Source organism: Sprattus sprattus (genome assembly GCF_963457725.1).
Source record: "Sprattus sprattus genome assembly, chromosome: 11".
In the NCBI taxonomy this organism is placed as follows: Eukaryota; Metazoa; Chordata; class Actinopteri; order Clupeiformes; family Clupeidae; genus Sprattus; species Sprattus sprattus.
The window spans coordinates 8,193,720-8,210,912 of NC_137909.1; the positions used below are offsets into that span (position 1 = coordinate 8,193,720).

Consider the following 17,193-nt stretch of genomic DNA (forward strand, 5'->3'; position numbering starts at 1 on the left):
CGCATTCTGCTTGGTGAGCTGGCCAAGGTGCTGATAATTTCCTCATAATGCACAGAAAACGTTACACTGCTACTACTTGGACAATTTATTTAATTGTCTTCAGACATAGCAATTACAGCACTTACACAAAAAGAAATCAAGAAACAGTGCAAGAGACGATTTATAAGGGGTGACAATGTACAAGGACACCGCAAGATAGATCCCAACAATAAAACAGTAACTCAAATAAGAAAGCTGAATAAAATGCTATTATTTCATTAACTTGTTTTAACACGCATTATCCATCATTATCCATACTTGACCAGTGCTATGTATTTCATTAATCTTGTGGCATACACACCTTCAAAATCATGATCTGTGCTGGACTTTAGATTTATTTCCTAATTTATTTGCAGACCAAATAAGCCTATGAATGACTCTAAATGCAATAGATCAAGTCTGTCAAACTTTCCTCTCTCCCCTGACACACATCATTGTAAAAAATAAAACCTTGTTCCTGATTGAACACCAGTCTCTTTTAATCTGTGCTATTGTGACATTTACCATCCACACACACCAAATCAAAGCAGCGAACAATGTTAAGACTAATTTAACACTCCAAAATGGCCATTATCACACTGTCAATATCGTGTAAGTGTTTCCTCTGCACTTTTTTCTGAGCAGAGCACTTTCCCCATACTTTGGAACAAATGATACAGTTTAGCAACAATGTCAGACAGTATACCATTACAAACTTAAAAGCTGAAATACATGGACTCCATTGCACAGTACAGAACACTTAAGAGTTATTTTCATCATTTGTATCAGGTTAACAAGGTCCGGATCTTAGGTCTACGAGCATATTGATCAAGTGCTTTGATTCTGGGTGACAACTGATTGTGGGAGAACAAGAATAAAATATTTACCTACTGTATGTCCTCTACAATCTCTTAGTGTCCACAAAGAAGATTTATTTTTTATTTTACTCTAACATGGTATTAGGAATGAGACAATGAAAGGATGCTGATAAATAAATATGTAACATGAGCATATGGGCTTAAATTAAATTAAATGTAATCATACTTTGCCGTTCATAAGTCTGGCTTCTGATTTAAAAAATAAAAGCATTTAAACATATGGCCATGCTTTTTGGCCACCAGAGAACTTGTTCTGTTTTATCATGTGTCCATCCATGAGGAAACAGACAATCAGGCCACTTTGTAAGTTGAGGTTCCCATGATGTGGTTAAGCAGGAAGGCACGCAGTATGGCTACAAAGGAACCATCACCGCAAGTCCAGCACCGTCACACCAATATCAGTGATGGTGACATGTCTGCTTTCCTACAAATGACAATGTAGTCGCATCTCAGTACAAGACAAGACAAACTCTTGTAACCCATGTGTATGGTTCAATGTAGCCAACATATTAAAAGATTAGCTACTGCATGAAACTGTTGGAAAGATTTTGTTCTACTTAGTACCACTGCTACTACTACTACAACTACTACTACTACCACCACCATCCACAGAAAGCTATTATGCTGTTATTAAAATCTGCTGATACATCATCCTGTAAAATCAGCTATAGGAGAAGTACTACAGAAAAGGGGTCTAATCAGTAGACTACCAGTACAATTTACATAAAAAAATGTTAACTACTACATTAACTACTATGATCCAAAAGCCTTAGCCCCGTGGAGTACAAAAAGAATGGAGGAAACACTACTCACTGTAAACAATGGAGGCTCCTTGGTGTGTGGATGGAATCCTTTTTGTTTGCAGGTAGATATTTCGGTCATTCCATGATCTGTCAGTCTGAAATAGCCAGTCCTGCACGAAAAATTCACATCATAGGGCCTCTAGCCAGACATACAAGTCATGTAATCAGATTGACCATGGACATTAGCAACCAGTACTCACTCTTTAAATTTAGGAGAGCAGACAATGGCAATGGACTCCGGTAACATCATCTGATAGGAGCAATGCGTGTGAAGGTCCACACTGGACAGGAATGCTGTTTGTGTGGGATGGGTCTACAAAACAAACCAAATCCATTATTATATTGTAAAGAGATAGCTCTTTATCGATCACTTAATAGGAGCAGTCCTAGACAAGACAAAACATTTGTGTTTCTTTTTTGTGGTGAGATTCCAATACTGCTGCTTTAAGGAGCCAGAGTGTAATGAAGAGCACAAATGCAGTGTAGTATAAAATGTCCAGGCAGTCCAGACTATTCTCATTTGTAGTTCCACGTTGGTGGTATGAACTGCTGAGCACTACCAGAGCAGGGGCGTCCCCCTCTCTACCTTTAAGAAGCTCTTGAAGACCCAACTCTTCAGAGGGCACCTCCCGTCCTAACTGGCACTTCGACTAGTGCTTAACTTGCAATTACAGCAATAACATTCCTGCACTTTTTCTTTTCATTTTCGTTTTTTATATGTTTCTTATTTAAAGTAGTATTATTTGTTACACCAGGTTCTATTGCTTGTAGCTTGACCATTCTCTCCCCTGAACGTCGCTTGGGACAAAAGCGTCTGCCAAATGACTAAATGTAAATGTAAATGTAAAATGTATGGTCTGGGTCTCTGTATTTCATCTTTGAGAGTTGAGTGTGAGAAATGAGCCAGCTTTAAGGCTGGTGTGCAGATGGATTATTACATGGATCCAGCCAAGGGTGATGAGGTCGTACTGGTCCTGGATAAGGAAAAGCTCTTCCTCGTTTTCTGTGTCACAGTAGTCAGGTCCCCCAGACTGCTTGGGGACGATCACATGGGTCACTGTGAAGGCATTCTTGGTCTGCAGAGTACATGTATAGCTCTAATGACATGACATTCAACCATTGTCTCTCAGCCACTGTTTTGGAAAGATCATGCTAAAATCCAAACAACATTTGTGACGTACTGTGATATTAGGTCACATTGAAAAACACATTCTAAACTCCCAGTAGTGCAGTGGCCATATGTATTGACACCTTCCACAAATATATTTCCTGCGTTCATGGGAAATATAACTCATCATCAATGTCAACATTGGGGGAAAATTTTGTCAAAATTCTCAATGTGTGCTTAGCCACATGACTTACCAATTTGCCACATAGAATGCCACAGGTTTCAACTGCACGGGCTGTGTTGCTTTCAGCTAACTTAAGGAACTTTTGGCACAATTCAGAGCTTACTGCAAGTTGCCGTATGCCATCTATGGTCAGACCTGTGAAAACACATTGATAGTATTAATTCTGTGCAATCATCCATACAAATCTTATTTTTCATATGTTGAGATCATTCTCACTAGTATTTACTGATTCGAATAAATTATCAGTATTAGCATAACTGCTGTTAAAGTCTAGCTCATATGGTGCTGTTAATAAGCCAGGCTAGGTTTGACAGAGGTGGCTTACTATTCCCAGAGTTGACTCGGACTGCGGGTTTCAGAGAGCGGTCAAACGTTGGGGCATAGGCCGGTGGGAAGGTGTGGTTCGGGGTGCTCTCAGGACTCTGGGGGGGTGTTGGGTTGACATTAAGGGCTTGTGGTGGTCCCTGGTCATTATCAATCATGAATGGCAAAGGTGCGGTGGGGGCGACGGGCGGGGCGACGGGTGGGCCAACGGGCGGGCCGAACTCCTGCAGGATGCGCTGCCGCTCGCGCTCCAGCTCCTGCCGGCGCAGCATCTCCTCAAAGACCAGCACCTGCTCCTGCTCACGCTGGCGCTGCTGGTGCTGCGCCTGCTGCTGCCGCTCCGCCTCCAGCTGCCTCTGCCTGGCCAGCTCGCGTACGTGGGCCTCCTCCTCTGCTTTCTGACCACCCCAGCACACATACGCACAGTCCAGCAAGCACCATTACAAACACACACAAACGCATTGACAAACATGGCCCACGGAGACACACATATAATTATGAACACAGAGAGAAAAGAAAAGAAAGGGAGATGGATTTAGAAAAAGCAGGAATAAGGTATGCACAAACACATTTCCACTAATACTATACTACTACTAATACTACTACTACTAATACTACTACTACTATTACTACTACTACTACTACTTAACTAGTTCTATCATTATGGCAACACACTTGTACAATACCGCTGCTCTTATTGACCAAGGCCGAGTGTTGTTATGGGGTACATTTTATAGGCTATGATCCTCTGATGTAAGGAAATGTTCATGATGGACAAACAATTTAGTATCTAGTCTACATGGAAAATGACTCACTTTTCGCACAAGATATTCTGCATAATCTTTATCATATTGTGTTAAGAGTAGTTTCTTCAGTTCTTCAGCTTTTGGGAAGGCGATCTCTTTCAGCTTCTGCAGGACAAAAAAAACACACACATTAAAATTAAACTAGGGTAAAGGCGTCAACAAGTCAACCTTTTTGTGAACATGGTTGTGCTTCAGTACCCTCATGGTTTCCTTCTTTTCAGGTATTTTGGCTGTTTTGTAGTCTCGATGTTTGGGAAGTTTTTCAATGAAAAGCCTGAAACACAGTGAACAGTGTAAGTGAATCCATCATCACCTCTTCAATAACCATCTGGTTTGCTGCCTCTACTGCCAAGGAAAAAAGCCGACAGCAGCGGATCATTCGGTCAGCCGAGAAGGTCATCGGCTGCGACCTGCCGTCTCTTCTAGACCCGTTTCACTTAAGGACCAGCAAGAGAGCAGGGAAGATCATCGTTGATCCTTCACATCCCGGTCAACACCTATTTCTGAGTCTCCCATCCGGCAGAAGGTTCCGGGCTATTAAGACCAAAACCTCTCGCCACCTGAACAGTTTTTTCCCCACGCGGCAGTTCACAAACAAGCCCCCTGCATCACACTGACTCTGGGTTTATGTACTCAAATTAACTGTAACTTGCCCTTGATGTGCCCAAATTATTTATTATTATTTATTATTATTATTATTATTTATTATTATCTTAAAAAACATGTGTCCTTTGTTCTTGTTTATGCTTTTTTGTTGTTATGTTATGTGTTATGTCTTATGCACCAACCACACCAAGTCAATTTCCCTGTATGTGTGAATATACTTGGCCATTAAAAGAATTCTGATTCTGATTCTGATTCTGATGAAGTGCACATCAGCAACACAAGAGTGCATACATAAGCATTATGAAGCCTCCCTGAAACAACAAATAAACAAATGAAGTGACTTACGTTATGTATTTATTGTAGAGGATGAACGCATGCTCTGTGTTCCCTTCATCTGCATAAACACTTGCCATACGGATCATCTCCATACCAGATCGAAAGTATCGTCGGGGCGGTACATCCTCGTTCACGTCCACCGAACTTCCCATTTTAGTGAGGGCACGGACACGCTCCAAAGGTTGGAGACTGGTGTCGTTGTGGTCAGACATGGTGCTAACTGATCAAATACAATATCAATTAGCTATTTTGGAGGAAAAAACAACCATGTCACAATCTCAATATGAATTTATTCTAGTAACTTTCGCTAACAGACAGACAGAACTAGTTTTATAACTCAATCCTATTTTTTTTATAGTAGGCTATTAGCTGCGTTTTTAGAACCTTCAAACGCATTTCATGTAACATCACAAATTCAGTAGTGGTCGATAGCCCTACCAATATAAATGATACTAACTATAATCCCTGGACTGTTTTGTGTGTGTGTGTGTGTGTGTGCGTGTGTGTGTGTGTGTGTGTGTGTGTGTGTGTGTGTGTGTGTGTGTGTGTGTGTGTGTGTGTGTGTGTGTGTGTGTGTGTGTGTGTAGTTCTGTGTTCTGTCTTTCTATAAATAAATATATATAAACAGCACAAAAAGTAAGGACATTTGTGTTGGGTAGATTATTTCTTTGTTGTAACAATGCTTTTTGGCAATAAATCGTATACCGTTGGAAAGCTTGTTTATTTCCCTTTTAAATGGTGCCACATTTGTAAGGAACATCCCATTTGGGGGTTGAGCAGCAGCCTGGTCACACACACTTGTGGGATCAGCCTGGGCGTGCTTTTCGTGCCAGAGTGACCAACAGAACCACGTTGGCTGACTTGCAGCAAATGCTGGTTGGAGAATGGGATGCCATCCCACAGCAGTGGCACCAACAGATGTGGCACCATTTAAAAAGGAAATAAACAGGCTTTCCAGCGGTATTTGATGTATTGCCAATAAGCATGGTTACAACAAAGAAATACTCTACCAAACACACATTTTCTTACTTTTTGTGCTATGTTTATATGACACAACCATCTCTCGAATGAAATAGACTGACTAACTTTAAGCACAATAGTACTGTTTGTCCACTTCTGGATTACAAATTCCTCGCTAATATTAATTTACTACATCTGGGACTGCTCTATTTCTACGCACTGCTTACTCTGTGCTAACAACTACATTAGCATTACTGGTGCTGGCCAACACTGTCAAGATCTAGCTATCGCTAATAAACAGACAAGCTACATGTAAATTACTTTTAGATAGCCAGTACCGAGGAAATAGTAACTTAAGTAACTTCAAGTGTAAAATCTCACCTGATCGTTTGAGAGCTTGCCAAAATTGAGCTAAAGATAAGTCATGGATCCAAGATAGAACGTCATATTTTGATTAGTCAGTTTGCACTTTACACGACTACTTTCCATACCAGTTTCCTTCCTGGTTTAGCGTGACGTACCGAATCAGCTGAGCATGCGACCGAGAAGCGGAGTATGGCAATCTGTTTTAACGTTAAATCGAACCACACTCCCAAAAATCAATATAGCATTTCTCTCCAGGTCAAAACGGTATTCTCTCTAGTCAAAATAGTAAAGATATAATTATATGACCGAGACGAGATTTATTTCTACTGAAAACGTCTCTATGGAGAATCCCATTCATTTTGCTCTACCAGGGAGCGACTCCATTACTTTCCCTCCCAGACAAGAACTCCGAAACACAAGGGGGCAGTAAGAGCTGATGTGGAGTGTGCCACAACAATATTGTACAGTCATGTCTGCCGAACGTGTAAAGGAGCAGCTGAAACTATTTGTGGCTATGTAGCATGTGTGGGATTCATCCACTAATATTGCTTGGAAGCAAGGTGACTTGTAGGGATTCTGTAAAAGCGTTCCAGTTGTGTTATTTCACATCTTGTCAGAAGGATATTTATACCACGCGTAAGTCATCTAATGTTAAGATTGAGTCATGAAATTCTGAGGCTAGCTGCTGCAGAGTGCCCTAGCTAGTTAACATTAGTTAGCATTTGACAGTGTCTTGACTGTGTTAGGTTCAAAGTTAAAATGCTTCGTTAATATTGCTAGAATGGACATTCTGTAAATATTTCGGTGATGATTTAAATATAATGTCATATTTGAAATTCGCAGAGAACATTTAGCTACCACTGTGATGGCTGAGTAATTTTAACTAAGGAAATATTTTCCAGGATGATGTGGCTAACATCAAGATTCAAATTCTTGCAAGATAGCTACCTACTATTGGCTTACTACGGGCATTTAATCAAATTACAGGTCTGAAGAAAATGTCTCATAACAAGAATAAGAAGAATGGTATCCCTGACAGGTAAGATATTATTCGTTTTAAGACTGACATTTTACCAGAACTGAAGCACAAGGCATAGCTGTAACCATAGCTGTGAACATAGATGATTCAACTTTTCCTGACCTAAACCTCTCTCAGGTGGACCGATTACCAGGCTGTGGGGAAAAGGATACCTGGAACGCGTTTCATTGCTTTTAAGGTCCCGTTGAAACAGGTAACAAATTACACAATAACACATTTTTCTCGGAATGAATGTTGTATCTGTCCATGTTGAGCTGGAAGTGACGCCATGCTTTTTCAGTCCCTTATAAATCGCCTGCCCCCCGCCGAGGCATTTGGTCTTAATGATCTCCTAAACGTGGTAGAGGAAGAGAAGCAACGGCTAGGACTAATCATTGACCTAACGTTCACAACACGCTACTACAATCCACAGGTAAGAGTAACATTATACTGGAAAGCTTGTTGGTCTTCTAGGACTAGAACATTCCTGTTGAGTCTGATGTAGCAAAACGATGACATTCATTTTCAAAAAGCAGACAATTAGACAGACTTGCAGTCATTATTGTGTGTCTGTTCTACCATCTCATCTACCGGGTATTCCCAGGGCATGTGGTAGCACCCTTCTGGTTTTGTCAAACTGATCTGAACTTTAATTGCAGATAGACATATTGACATTGGATAAATGTTTAAATTATCTCTGTAATTGTGAATTCATTGTTGTGGATGCTCTTATGCTGTGTCACTACATTGATTGATGAAGCAATTTGTGAAATTGTGTGAATGGTAGGATTTGCCCGAATCTGTTAAGTTTCTGAAGATATTCACTGCTGGACATGAAGTTCCAAGTGACCCTACCATTCTCAGTTTCAAGAAGGCAGTTAGAAGATTTCTACGAGACAATGAAGATAATGGCAAGTCATTAACTACCACACCAACCTCAAAATCTAAATACACTTCAACTACAGTGATATGCCTGTCAATTGTATTCATTTTCTTTACAACCACAGATAAGCTGATTGGTGTCCATTGTACCCATGGGTTGAATCGCACAGGTTACCTTGTGTGCAGGTTGGTGTCTACTTGATTAAAGCCAAATTCAGACGGAGTCTAGTTTGTGTGCGTCCGTGCTGTTCAGAATACAGATAGCCCTATCATGTAGACCAGGGGTTCCCAACCTTTTTGACTCCGAGGCCCAACTTTTTGTATTTGTAACAGGACAGGGCCCAACAGACACCCCGCTTATTTTAGCGAATCTATATTCTATTAGGCTAATTGAATCTATAATCCATTAATTCTAATTAATAAGCGATTGAAAAAGCAACATCAGCACCTGCCACAGGTGGAAGCCTAGAAATAAATAAAAGAAAATCTAACTCTAGATATTGCATCAACATTTTATTGTGCACACGAAAACAACATAAATACACACAGAGAACTGAATTGCAGTAGGCCTAGGCCTATTTGTGCACAACAAGCAAGTCAGGACCCAAAAGATAGCATGTATTCAAAACAAGTGATGGAACATGCAAACAAGACCACTCAGCTAGGCCTAATTAAAATAAGTGATGCTTCAGACATGCAAACAAATAGGTTCAAATAGGTCAATATAATGATTAGAATAATTTAAATAATGAATTAAATATGTGGCTGCAATCTATTATCAACATAAATAGCACCAATCATTCCTGGGCAGTCGTTTGAGTTGGTAGCTGTCCACAGAAAAGCATATCCACTCCAATGATAACGCACAAAAACAACACTAATGCAACGTTACTGACGTTCGTCGAATCCTATACATTTACGAGTAATCACTTCAGACAGCGTGTATTTTAGACTCTGTTGTTTAATGGTATATGTTTCGTGCTCTCTCGCCGTCAAGCAAGGAATATGCGAAACACAATGTTGCCACTCGACGGTAAATCGTTAGAATAGTGTGGGTTGGCGACCATCTAACCTGGGGTTGCTTTCTGTCGGGTGCTTTGCAAGGTGAAAACTTAAAGACGAGTTGCTTCAGTGACAGCTAAATTAAGCTTGACAAATGCTACATACAACTTTAGATTTGTCGATTGTTCCGTCATTTTGCCTCTTAAACAGAAACTTTCCGCCAAACAATCCCTCAGCTCTCCAACTTTCACTACCGTCTCGGTTGCTTCTGCCTAACTGACTACAGGCACCACCGGTTTCGTGTCAACGCACATCGGAAGTAAACAAAGTTGCGTTAACTGCATTAAAAATGTGTATCACATTAATCTTGTGTTCGTGTGCACGGATTCACGCAACCCGATGACGTCATTGTCCCACGTGATCTACACGTGATCTCCAACCAATATATATATATAACACTTGTTGTCGCTCTACATCTCACTCATGGTGTGTCTCGAACTCCTTCTCATTAATCTAGCCTACTGAATTTTGTTTAGCCTCCTGTCTTGATCTAAATCTTTTTATTCAGACGTTACATAACTTTCATGACCACAAATTATAAATTTGCTTTTTTGTTCAAAAAAAGTAAAAATAGTCGGAGAAAAGCCTCATGGGAAATGGGATGACAGACATGTCATGTTGTACTGTTCCAAACTCTTTATTATCAATAGAAAATAGAATTCATTTTGGCATAACCTTTAGTCTAACCACTGGATTTATTAACCACCATAATGTAATGTTGCTAATTGGAGCTTGAATGTCTTGTGTAATGTGTTTATCCGTGTGCTGTGCTCCTTTACCGTGTGCTGCGTAGTCTTCTCTTCTACGTTTTTCAAGTTTTTTCAGTTATCTGTAGCAGTGCTAAAGCGCCACCAACAGGCGTGGGGTATATACTACAGCCGGTTCATCACAATCGGCTGTGCCGGTCCTTACGCAGATCTCTCGTTACAAGGCTCCGTCCTTACGAAATTAAAAGATTCGATTTGTGTGAAAAATGAACTTGATTGAGTGAAACTAGGCTCCGTGTGAATTCAGCATAAGTGTTTTCAAATCATTGACTGAAGGACTTCATCAAACTAAGGCCTGCAAATATCTGTCCAATTGTAGGTACCTAATTGATGTTGATGGAATTGAACCTGGAAAAGCCATAGAATGTAAGTATTCCAGTTCTCCAGCTCCTGAAGCTTACCCATGTGACCATCATTGTTCACCTACACCTCAGTAATCACTGAGCCATGTTCAGGAGGTTGTCTTGGTGGCAACTTATTGTTATGAGACTGTGTGACCTCAGCATCACCCAGGCATCATAAGAGGGAAAGATGGAAGTTGTTGACATCGTTGTTGACGTTATATTTTTGATAAACAGACCAATACCACAGTAAGTTTTCATACGTGCCAATGGCTCATCATACACCAGTAGTTGGCACTGTTGTTCACTTGCGTTTAGACATGCCTTTGGGCTGCTACAAAGTTCCTGAAGTAAAAAATGGGTGTGACAGATATCTGAAACTATAAAATGCTGAATTGATTTCCTCTTCTTACAGTATTCAACACATCAAGAGGTCATACCATAGAGAGACAGAACTACATTGATGACCTGCAGCAGAGACCTAAGAGAAGGTATCCGTTGGCTGTATTTTGTGAATGTCATAAAAAGTATATTGATCAGTATGTTATTTTCTTGATTTGTTTCTGAGGCATTCTTGTATTAATATTAGCCAACATTTAAATTCTACTGAAACTTAAACTACAGAAACAGTGGAAACCGTCATTTTCTACAGTTTCTTTACAGTTATTTTGGATAAACAGACACCGGGCTATCTCTGTAGGGATCCGTTACATGTTGTTAGACACTTGCAGTAATATTATGAGCCTGTCAGTGGCGAAAACAAGCTGTTTACTTTGTTCACACAGATGCTTGCCCCATCGGATACATTGTGTAGCCATTTTGCAGTTGCTGGTTACAGCTTTTTAACACAATACTGGGCCATTTTACATCGTAAATTGATAAAGTGAAAGATTGGACTCAAAAATATCTAAAAATAGGGCCCACGTTGAAAAATCAAAATACAATACAGCACCCTCCAGTGCTGCTTCATTATATGATGCTGAGAATCGTAAGCCTTAACAGCTTAGGTAATTAAAGGGTTTGTTGTAGCAGAAATGCTTATTTATTTCTACCTGGGAAAAATGCTTATATGTATTGATCATTATTATTTCCTGTTTCTCGATGCACTATGTAATCCCAAGCCTACTGTATTTACAACTTTAAGTAATTAACTCAAGCCCCATAGTAACAGGGGTTTCCTAATTCTTTTGGTGGCAGTAATAAAGGTATGGAGGAACCAGAGCAAGAACCCACCCAAGGGTATGCCAACCACAGGCATCCCAATGCCCCCTTCAACCAGACCCAGTTCTCTAAACACCACACCCCCTCCAGGAACCAGAGGCCACGAACCAGAGACCACGATGTCCCATATGAAGAACATTTTAGGTACTTATTTTCATTGACATAGACATTTGTGTGTTCTACTAGAAATATAACTTCATTCTTCTTGTCTATTCGTCACAGTAAATGTCATAAACGTATACATTTGTTGAGTAGGTCATTCTTTGGCCAATGTCCTATGTTTGTTAGCTTGTACACCAAGCAGTTCGGAAAGGGGAAACTAGATTCCCACCTGGCATCTGTTGCCCCCCTAATTTCCTTGCACTTTCTTATATGTATAATTACATTTCTGTACCTTGTGCTCTTGCCTAGACCTCATCCTGGCTGGGGGATGGACCAGAGGTTTAACGGCGGTGCAGGCTTCTTGCCCCCTCCTGGGTTCTACCCTGGGCCTGGTCTCTACCCTGACCCACCTCCGTTTCAGAGACTGCCCCCCCACAGGCCTCGTCCTTCTGACTGGGACAGGAGAGGACACCCACAGTCCTGCCCTCTTCCCTACCCGATGCTAGTACAACGTTACAGGTTTGAACCAGAGGAAGGTCCCCCAGTCCCACAGCAGCCACAGGGACACAGGGACCGCAAGTCACGGGACCAGTCCCACAAGCATTCGCACAGGCAACGTTGGACTTGACTGGGGCAGGAAGAAACATAAGCGTGGTGTTTCTTTGTGTACCAAAGCTGCCATTTGAACACTACCACAAATGTGGTTTGTTTTGAGAATGTTTACAAACAAAATACACAATAGTTTTGCATTTTCTGAAGGGTATGCCTGACAAACTAATGCAGTTTGTCTTGTCATACTGAAACAGGGATGTAGCAGACAGATTGGGGCCATTGCCGCTATGGGGTGTTTTATTTACTTCTTTGAACGCCAAAGGGGAGAGTCATCTTCTCTCCTGAGGGTTATACTTTACATCATATTCATCAACTTTGTTTTACTCCAGTCTTTACAGTGTTTTTAATGCTCTACTGGGCACTAACCATTTGGCCTTGGATTCTGATATAATCAAAGCAACAACATAAATGAGAACTTCTTATCTGGTTTAGTCTAAGGGTCACTTTGCAGACTTAACTGACTTTACTTTCCTAGACCATGGGCAGGCAAACAGCTTAGAGTTTTGTGGACAGACTATATCCTACATGCATTATCCTGACATTCTTAGCCAGTCTCAAGTGCCTTTTTTAATTTAATGTAAGTTTTAAAATGCCTTTTGGTCCTCGGAGGAAATCATCTGAGATCAGTTAAGATGGGGATTCAGTTAGCATTCAATGCTGCACAAAAAATGGTCACAATGACATGTACTGTTTGCAATAGGTTTAAAACATCATAAATAAAAACTCTGCAAGCAGGCCTGGATAACATTTTTATAAAGTAGAAAATGGCAACCAACATTTAATCATGAGCACACAATCAAACCTTTCTAGGTGAAGAATTGAAATACCATGATTCCAACTGGAACAGAGTGAAAGAAAAGGGTTAAGTGTGGAGTTTCAAGCCTTACACTCGGAATCACTTTCTACCTTCTTACTTTCTTCTAGACGTCTGCCTCCTCTCTTATTTTTATGTACATCACTCCTGTATTATGTAAGTGCTTGTTTCCTTCAAATGGTAGGCCTCGATAATCAACTTGAGGGTTTGAATAGCTATAAAGCTGTTTATTGCATGCATCATTTTCTAATCTTTGTGTTAAGGTACCGTGGAAGCAAATGCTTCAGTTAATGGTCCCCTTGCACAGATACTTGCACTTGCAGACATGTTTAACTTATGATTGCCAAGGGCTAGTTCACATGTGCGTATACATGTCAGCCTCTTGAATGTCTTTACCAACAATTATAGGCGTTTCCATTTTAACTACTTAACTTACACATGAATTGTAATCAAGAATCTTAATTGCCTTTGGTACTGTATGGTTGTCACCAGCAGTTAGTACGCTAGAACTCACCTTTGAGTGGAATACCCATGTCTTAAGTCACATTGTGTCCTGTTCCTGTTCCTGCCCCAGGACACGTAAGCAAGGTGGGGCTCCATGACGACACAGATTGAGTCATGAGACAATGTCTGAGCCAACTAATTATTGGTTGTCTTTCATTTTCAGTTTAGTCTTTCTGTTAACAACCTGTTACAACCTGTCACCCATCAGATGTAGTAAAGAACTAAAACATTCTCCAGTCTGTTTGTGTGTATGTATATACACCAGTATAAAAATAATTTGACAAAGGTTGAGATAGAAACAATTGCATACATAGATGTGATGGAAAAAAATGCAACTAGACACAAGATGAACTAAGTATTTACACAGATAAGGTTGTTCCTTTAACTGATGGAGCGCTTGCGTATGTTGTGAGATTTCTCCACCACTGTGGTTGAAAGTTTTTCACTCAGCTCTTCAATGTTCCTCCGTGAGTCTCTAAAGGGGTACACCTCTTTGGTAAGGCGCGTCACAAAGCATGGCATCTCCTTCTTGCCGGCCAGCTCCCGTCCCCTTGCCTGGAAGTGGAAGGCGACCTGGTAATTCAGCCTTGTCATGATACGGGTTATCTCCAGGTCACGGCCTCCATCCTCTTCCAAAAGGTCGCAGAGAGTCTGGACGAATACTGAGCCTAACGGGTGCATAAAGGCACTGTAACCTGCAAACCAAAATAAACACAATGTGAGTTCAGGTTGGCAATTAACATTGATACATACATACATTCCTAATAATGAGCGGGATAATGTATAGTATCCGCTGCGCATCAGGGCTCTGTTGGTCCCGTCGGGATTTATTTTCCGATACTGACTGGTGGACTATACATTATCCCTTACAGCTTAAGCTATGGCATGTTGTGGTTCTCTGACATAATCTCCATAGCAGTGGCTGAGACAGGAAGAGCAAGTTACCTGGAGCTGTTGCATACATGACAGCTGTGTCAACAGGAATGGAGAGGTAGTCGGAGACATAGTCATCTTCATCTGAAAAGGAGGCTGAGTCTGTCTGAATATCAACTCCACTGTCTAACTCGTGGCCTCGACATGCCTACAAAGAGAGGATATATTTGAATCAAACATAGAAGGTACAAGACTGAGTGAAGACAAGTGCAGTTCAAGGTAACTTGTTTTCATGTTGTCACATTGTGACATTGTCAGATATTTATTGGAGCAGGCCATCATTGGCAGGTAATATTCTGGTAATGAAGTGACTTCTTACCTGCACAAAGAAGAGCTTTGTTTTATCAACCATGGTGGGGCCATTAAATAACCCAAAGATCTGAGAGAGTCTCACACGATTGCCATCTGCCCCAAACACCACTCCTTCCTCTCCATGACTAGACAGGATGCCTATGAAGAAATTTTCAACAGTCTTTTTGCTCTCTGTGGAGAAAATTATATTGCATAGTATAGTTTAGCACAATATCCTCAAAAGTTATATTAAGCATATGATTTTATTTTTAGTGCTGAAGACTGAACTACAGTACATGTATACATTACATATGAATTGCATAAATATTTAACATGAGGTATTTCATTTGATGAAAATGCGCATATTTTTTATATCAGACATGGGTGGATACCGAGGATGACAAATCATGTGACTCAGTAACTGATTCTGTCAAATGATGAAAGTGAAACAGCACACTATCATGAAATAATAATTTACCTCTTTGACCTTCAGTAGTTACATAACTTCATGAATACCACACAGACCACCCAGAACATCAAAGTAAAACATCCACCTATAGATATATCTTTATACGGCAACACATTTTTTCAGTCATCTCTGCTGAAAACCACCTATGCAATTATAGTTTAATACCAAATTTAATGAATACCCATTTGATATAAACATAAAACAAAAATCTGAAGAACATACCCTCTTCAAACAAACTGTAGATCTCTTGTGCTGTTGGGTCATTGTGGATCTTCACTTTAAAGCCAAGTCGACTCAGCACTTTGTGGAGCCGCTGAGCATCGCGACCGACTCCCTTCCGCTTGGCCAAGTCAACTCCAGGGTCAAAATCCTTAACGGACACCACTACAGCCCTGTTGCATACCTGATTGCCTCCCCTTATTGTGTTCCAAAAATCCATGTGGACCTCCAGATACTAGTACAAGTTTGAATTGCACTGTGGAAAATAAAAGCACACTCAATCCAAGCTAAAGAGCTGAACAAGCTACACCACCCTTAACGATTGAACAAGAACTAACAAGAACTGTCATGTGAAGTTTGCATAGTTCACTGCAGGCGTGGATAAGGATCAGCCCCTGAACATAACAGTACACTCAACAGTCACTGACACTCCTTTTACAGCCTCCTTCCTGGCATTTCACAGTCGTCACCTGCCTGTTAGGTAATCCTGTGAGACATAAAACATCCTGAGCAAACCTCTGAAAATGACATAGCACTACAAGAATAGTCAACTACTCAGAAGATTGACCTGGGTGATGTATTAGTGAGAAATTGAGATTGCCATTATTCATACTATTTGCTAAATGGAAAATGTGTTTTTGTACATTTGTTTTACATTTATGTGCAAATATAATACTTTCAATGAATTTCACCAGGAAAAATAAATGTCAAAATTCACTCCAAACATTTGTGAAGGTCTCTAGATCATAGGCTATGTGTCAAGGATTGTGGATTCCATTTGTACAAAGGTAATGTATTGTTTACCCAGTCCACGTGAGTCCTACCCTGTGGCACTGGCTATTTGTATGTACAGGAAAGTCCTTCCCCCTTCCTGGTCAGGGCGGTGTTATAGCCATTTCTATGGAAATAATAGTTTTTGTAATAATATTGTCATTGAATAATAATTGTAGATTAAGCATTTAAGATTTAATTATATTTACGAGGACTAAGAAGAAACTGTTTTGCATGTATAATGTAGAAATGGAAATAATAACCAGGGATGCTGTAAAAAAAATGGAAGTTTAATTGGCTGCAACACATTCTTTTGACCTTCCCGTTTTGTGTCGAGTACAAAAGAATTTTGAGGTCCTAAGCTAGTGAGTCAGGGGATGAGGCTGAAGGCAAACTCCTTGAATGTTTGCCATACCTGCTGTTAGTCCACATAACTTTACACGTGCACATTGTGAAAGGTGTAGGATGAAGCATCTGTTGCTGAACAAATTCATTTCCAACCGTGTTGACAGTGGAGTATTGCAGTTGTGTGCATTTTTGTGGGTTTCATTTGTTGTGTGTCATTGTTTATAGAGATATCAGCCTTTGATTAACCTCATATTAGCTCTCAGATATCTGCATTTAATAATCTATTAATGCCTGAGTGTAAGTATCATAGATACATGGCACATACCTAGACACAGCCTAACATCTTGGGCCAAAACAGTCACCTTATATGGAATGACCCAAGGAAAAGAA

General features: G+C 40.4%; 3 protein-coding genes across 4 annotated transcripts; 1 reads left to right on the plus strand and 2 right to left on the minus strand.

Moving 5' to 3' along the window:
- Positions 1-126: 126 nt before the first annotated feature.
- LOC308372281 (STAM-binding protein-like A) lies at positions 127-6,582 on the minus strand. 2 transcript variants are annotated; one of them, XM_080847436.1, is made up of 10 exons: positions 6,465-6,582; positions 5,133-5,343; positions 4,380-4,455; positions 4,191-4,286; positions 3,377-3,773; positions 3,062-3,186; positions 2,638-2,775; positions 1,900-2,012; positions 1,710-1,809; positions 127-1,320 (listed from the first exon to the last, which is right to left on the minus strand). In XM_080847436.1, exons 2-10 carry the CDS (start codon positions 5,333-5,335, stop codon positions 1,264-1,266), a joined length of 1,305 nt encoding a protein of 434 aa, XP_080703562.1. In that variant the 5' UTR covers positions 5,336-5,343; positions 6,465-6,582; the 3' UTR covers positions 127-1,263. The 2 variants fall into 2 exon arrangements, with proteins under 2 accessions (XP_080703562.1, XP_080703563.1); XM_080847437.1 differs by having other exon boundaries at positions 5,133-5,339; positions 6,465-6,571.
- A 344-nt stretch (positions 6,583-6,926) lies between these two features.
- Positions 6,927-13,190, plus strand: dusp11 (dual specificity phosphatase 11 (RNA/RNP complex 1-interacting)). The gene is made up of 10 exons (XM_080846932.1): positions 6,927-7,085; positions 7,437-7,488; positions 7,606-7,681; positions 7,769-7,900; positions 8,255-8,378; positions 8,475-8,535; positions 10,498-10,544; positions 10,935-11,010; positions 11,717-11,884; positions 12,152-13,190. The coding sequence occupies exons 1-10, from the start codon at positions 6,971-6,973 to the stop codon at positions 12,468-12,470; spliced, it is 1,170 nt and encodes a 389-aa protein (XP_080703058.1). The 5' UTR covers positions 6,927-6,970; the 3' UTR covers positions 12,471-13,190.
- Positions 13,191-14,153: 963 nt separating this feature from the next.
- Positions 14,154-15,904, minus strand: LOC308372294 (caspase-7-like; the record flags this gene model as incomplete). Its single annotated transcript, XM_080847453.1, has 4 exons — positions 14,154-14,467; positions 14,718-14,853; positions 15,025-15,188; positions 15,688-15,904. 4 exons carry the CDS (start codon positions 15,902-15,904, stop codon positions 14,154-14,156), a joined length of 831 nt encoding a protein of 276 aa, XP_080703579.1.
- Between the last annotated feature and the right edge of the window lie 1,289 nt (positions 15,905-17,193).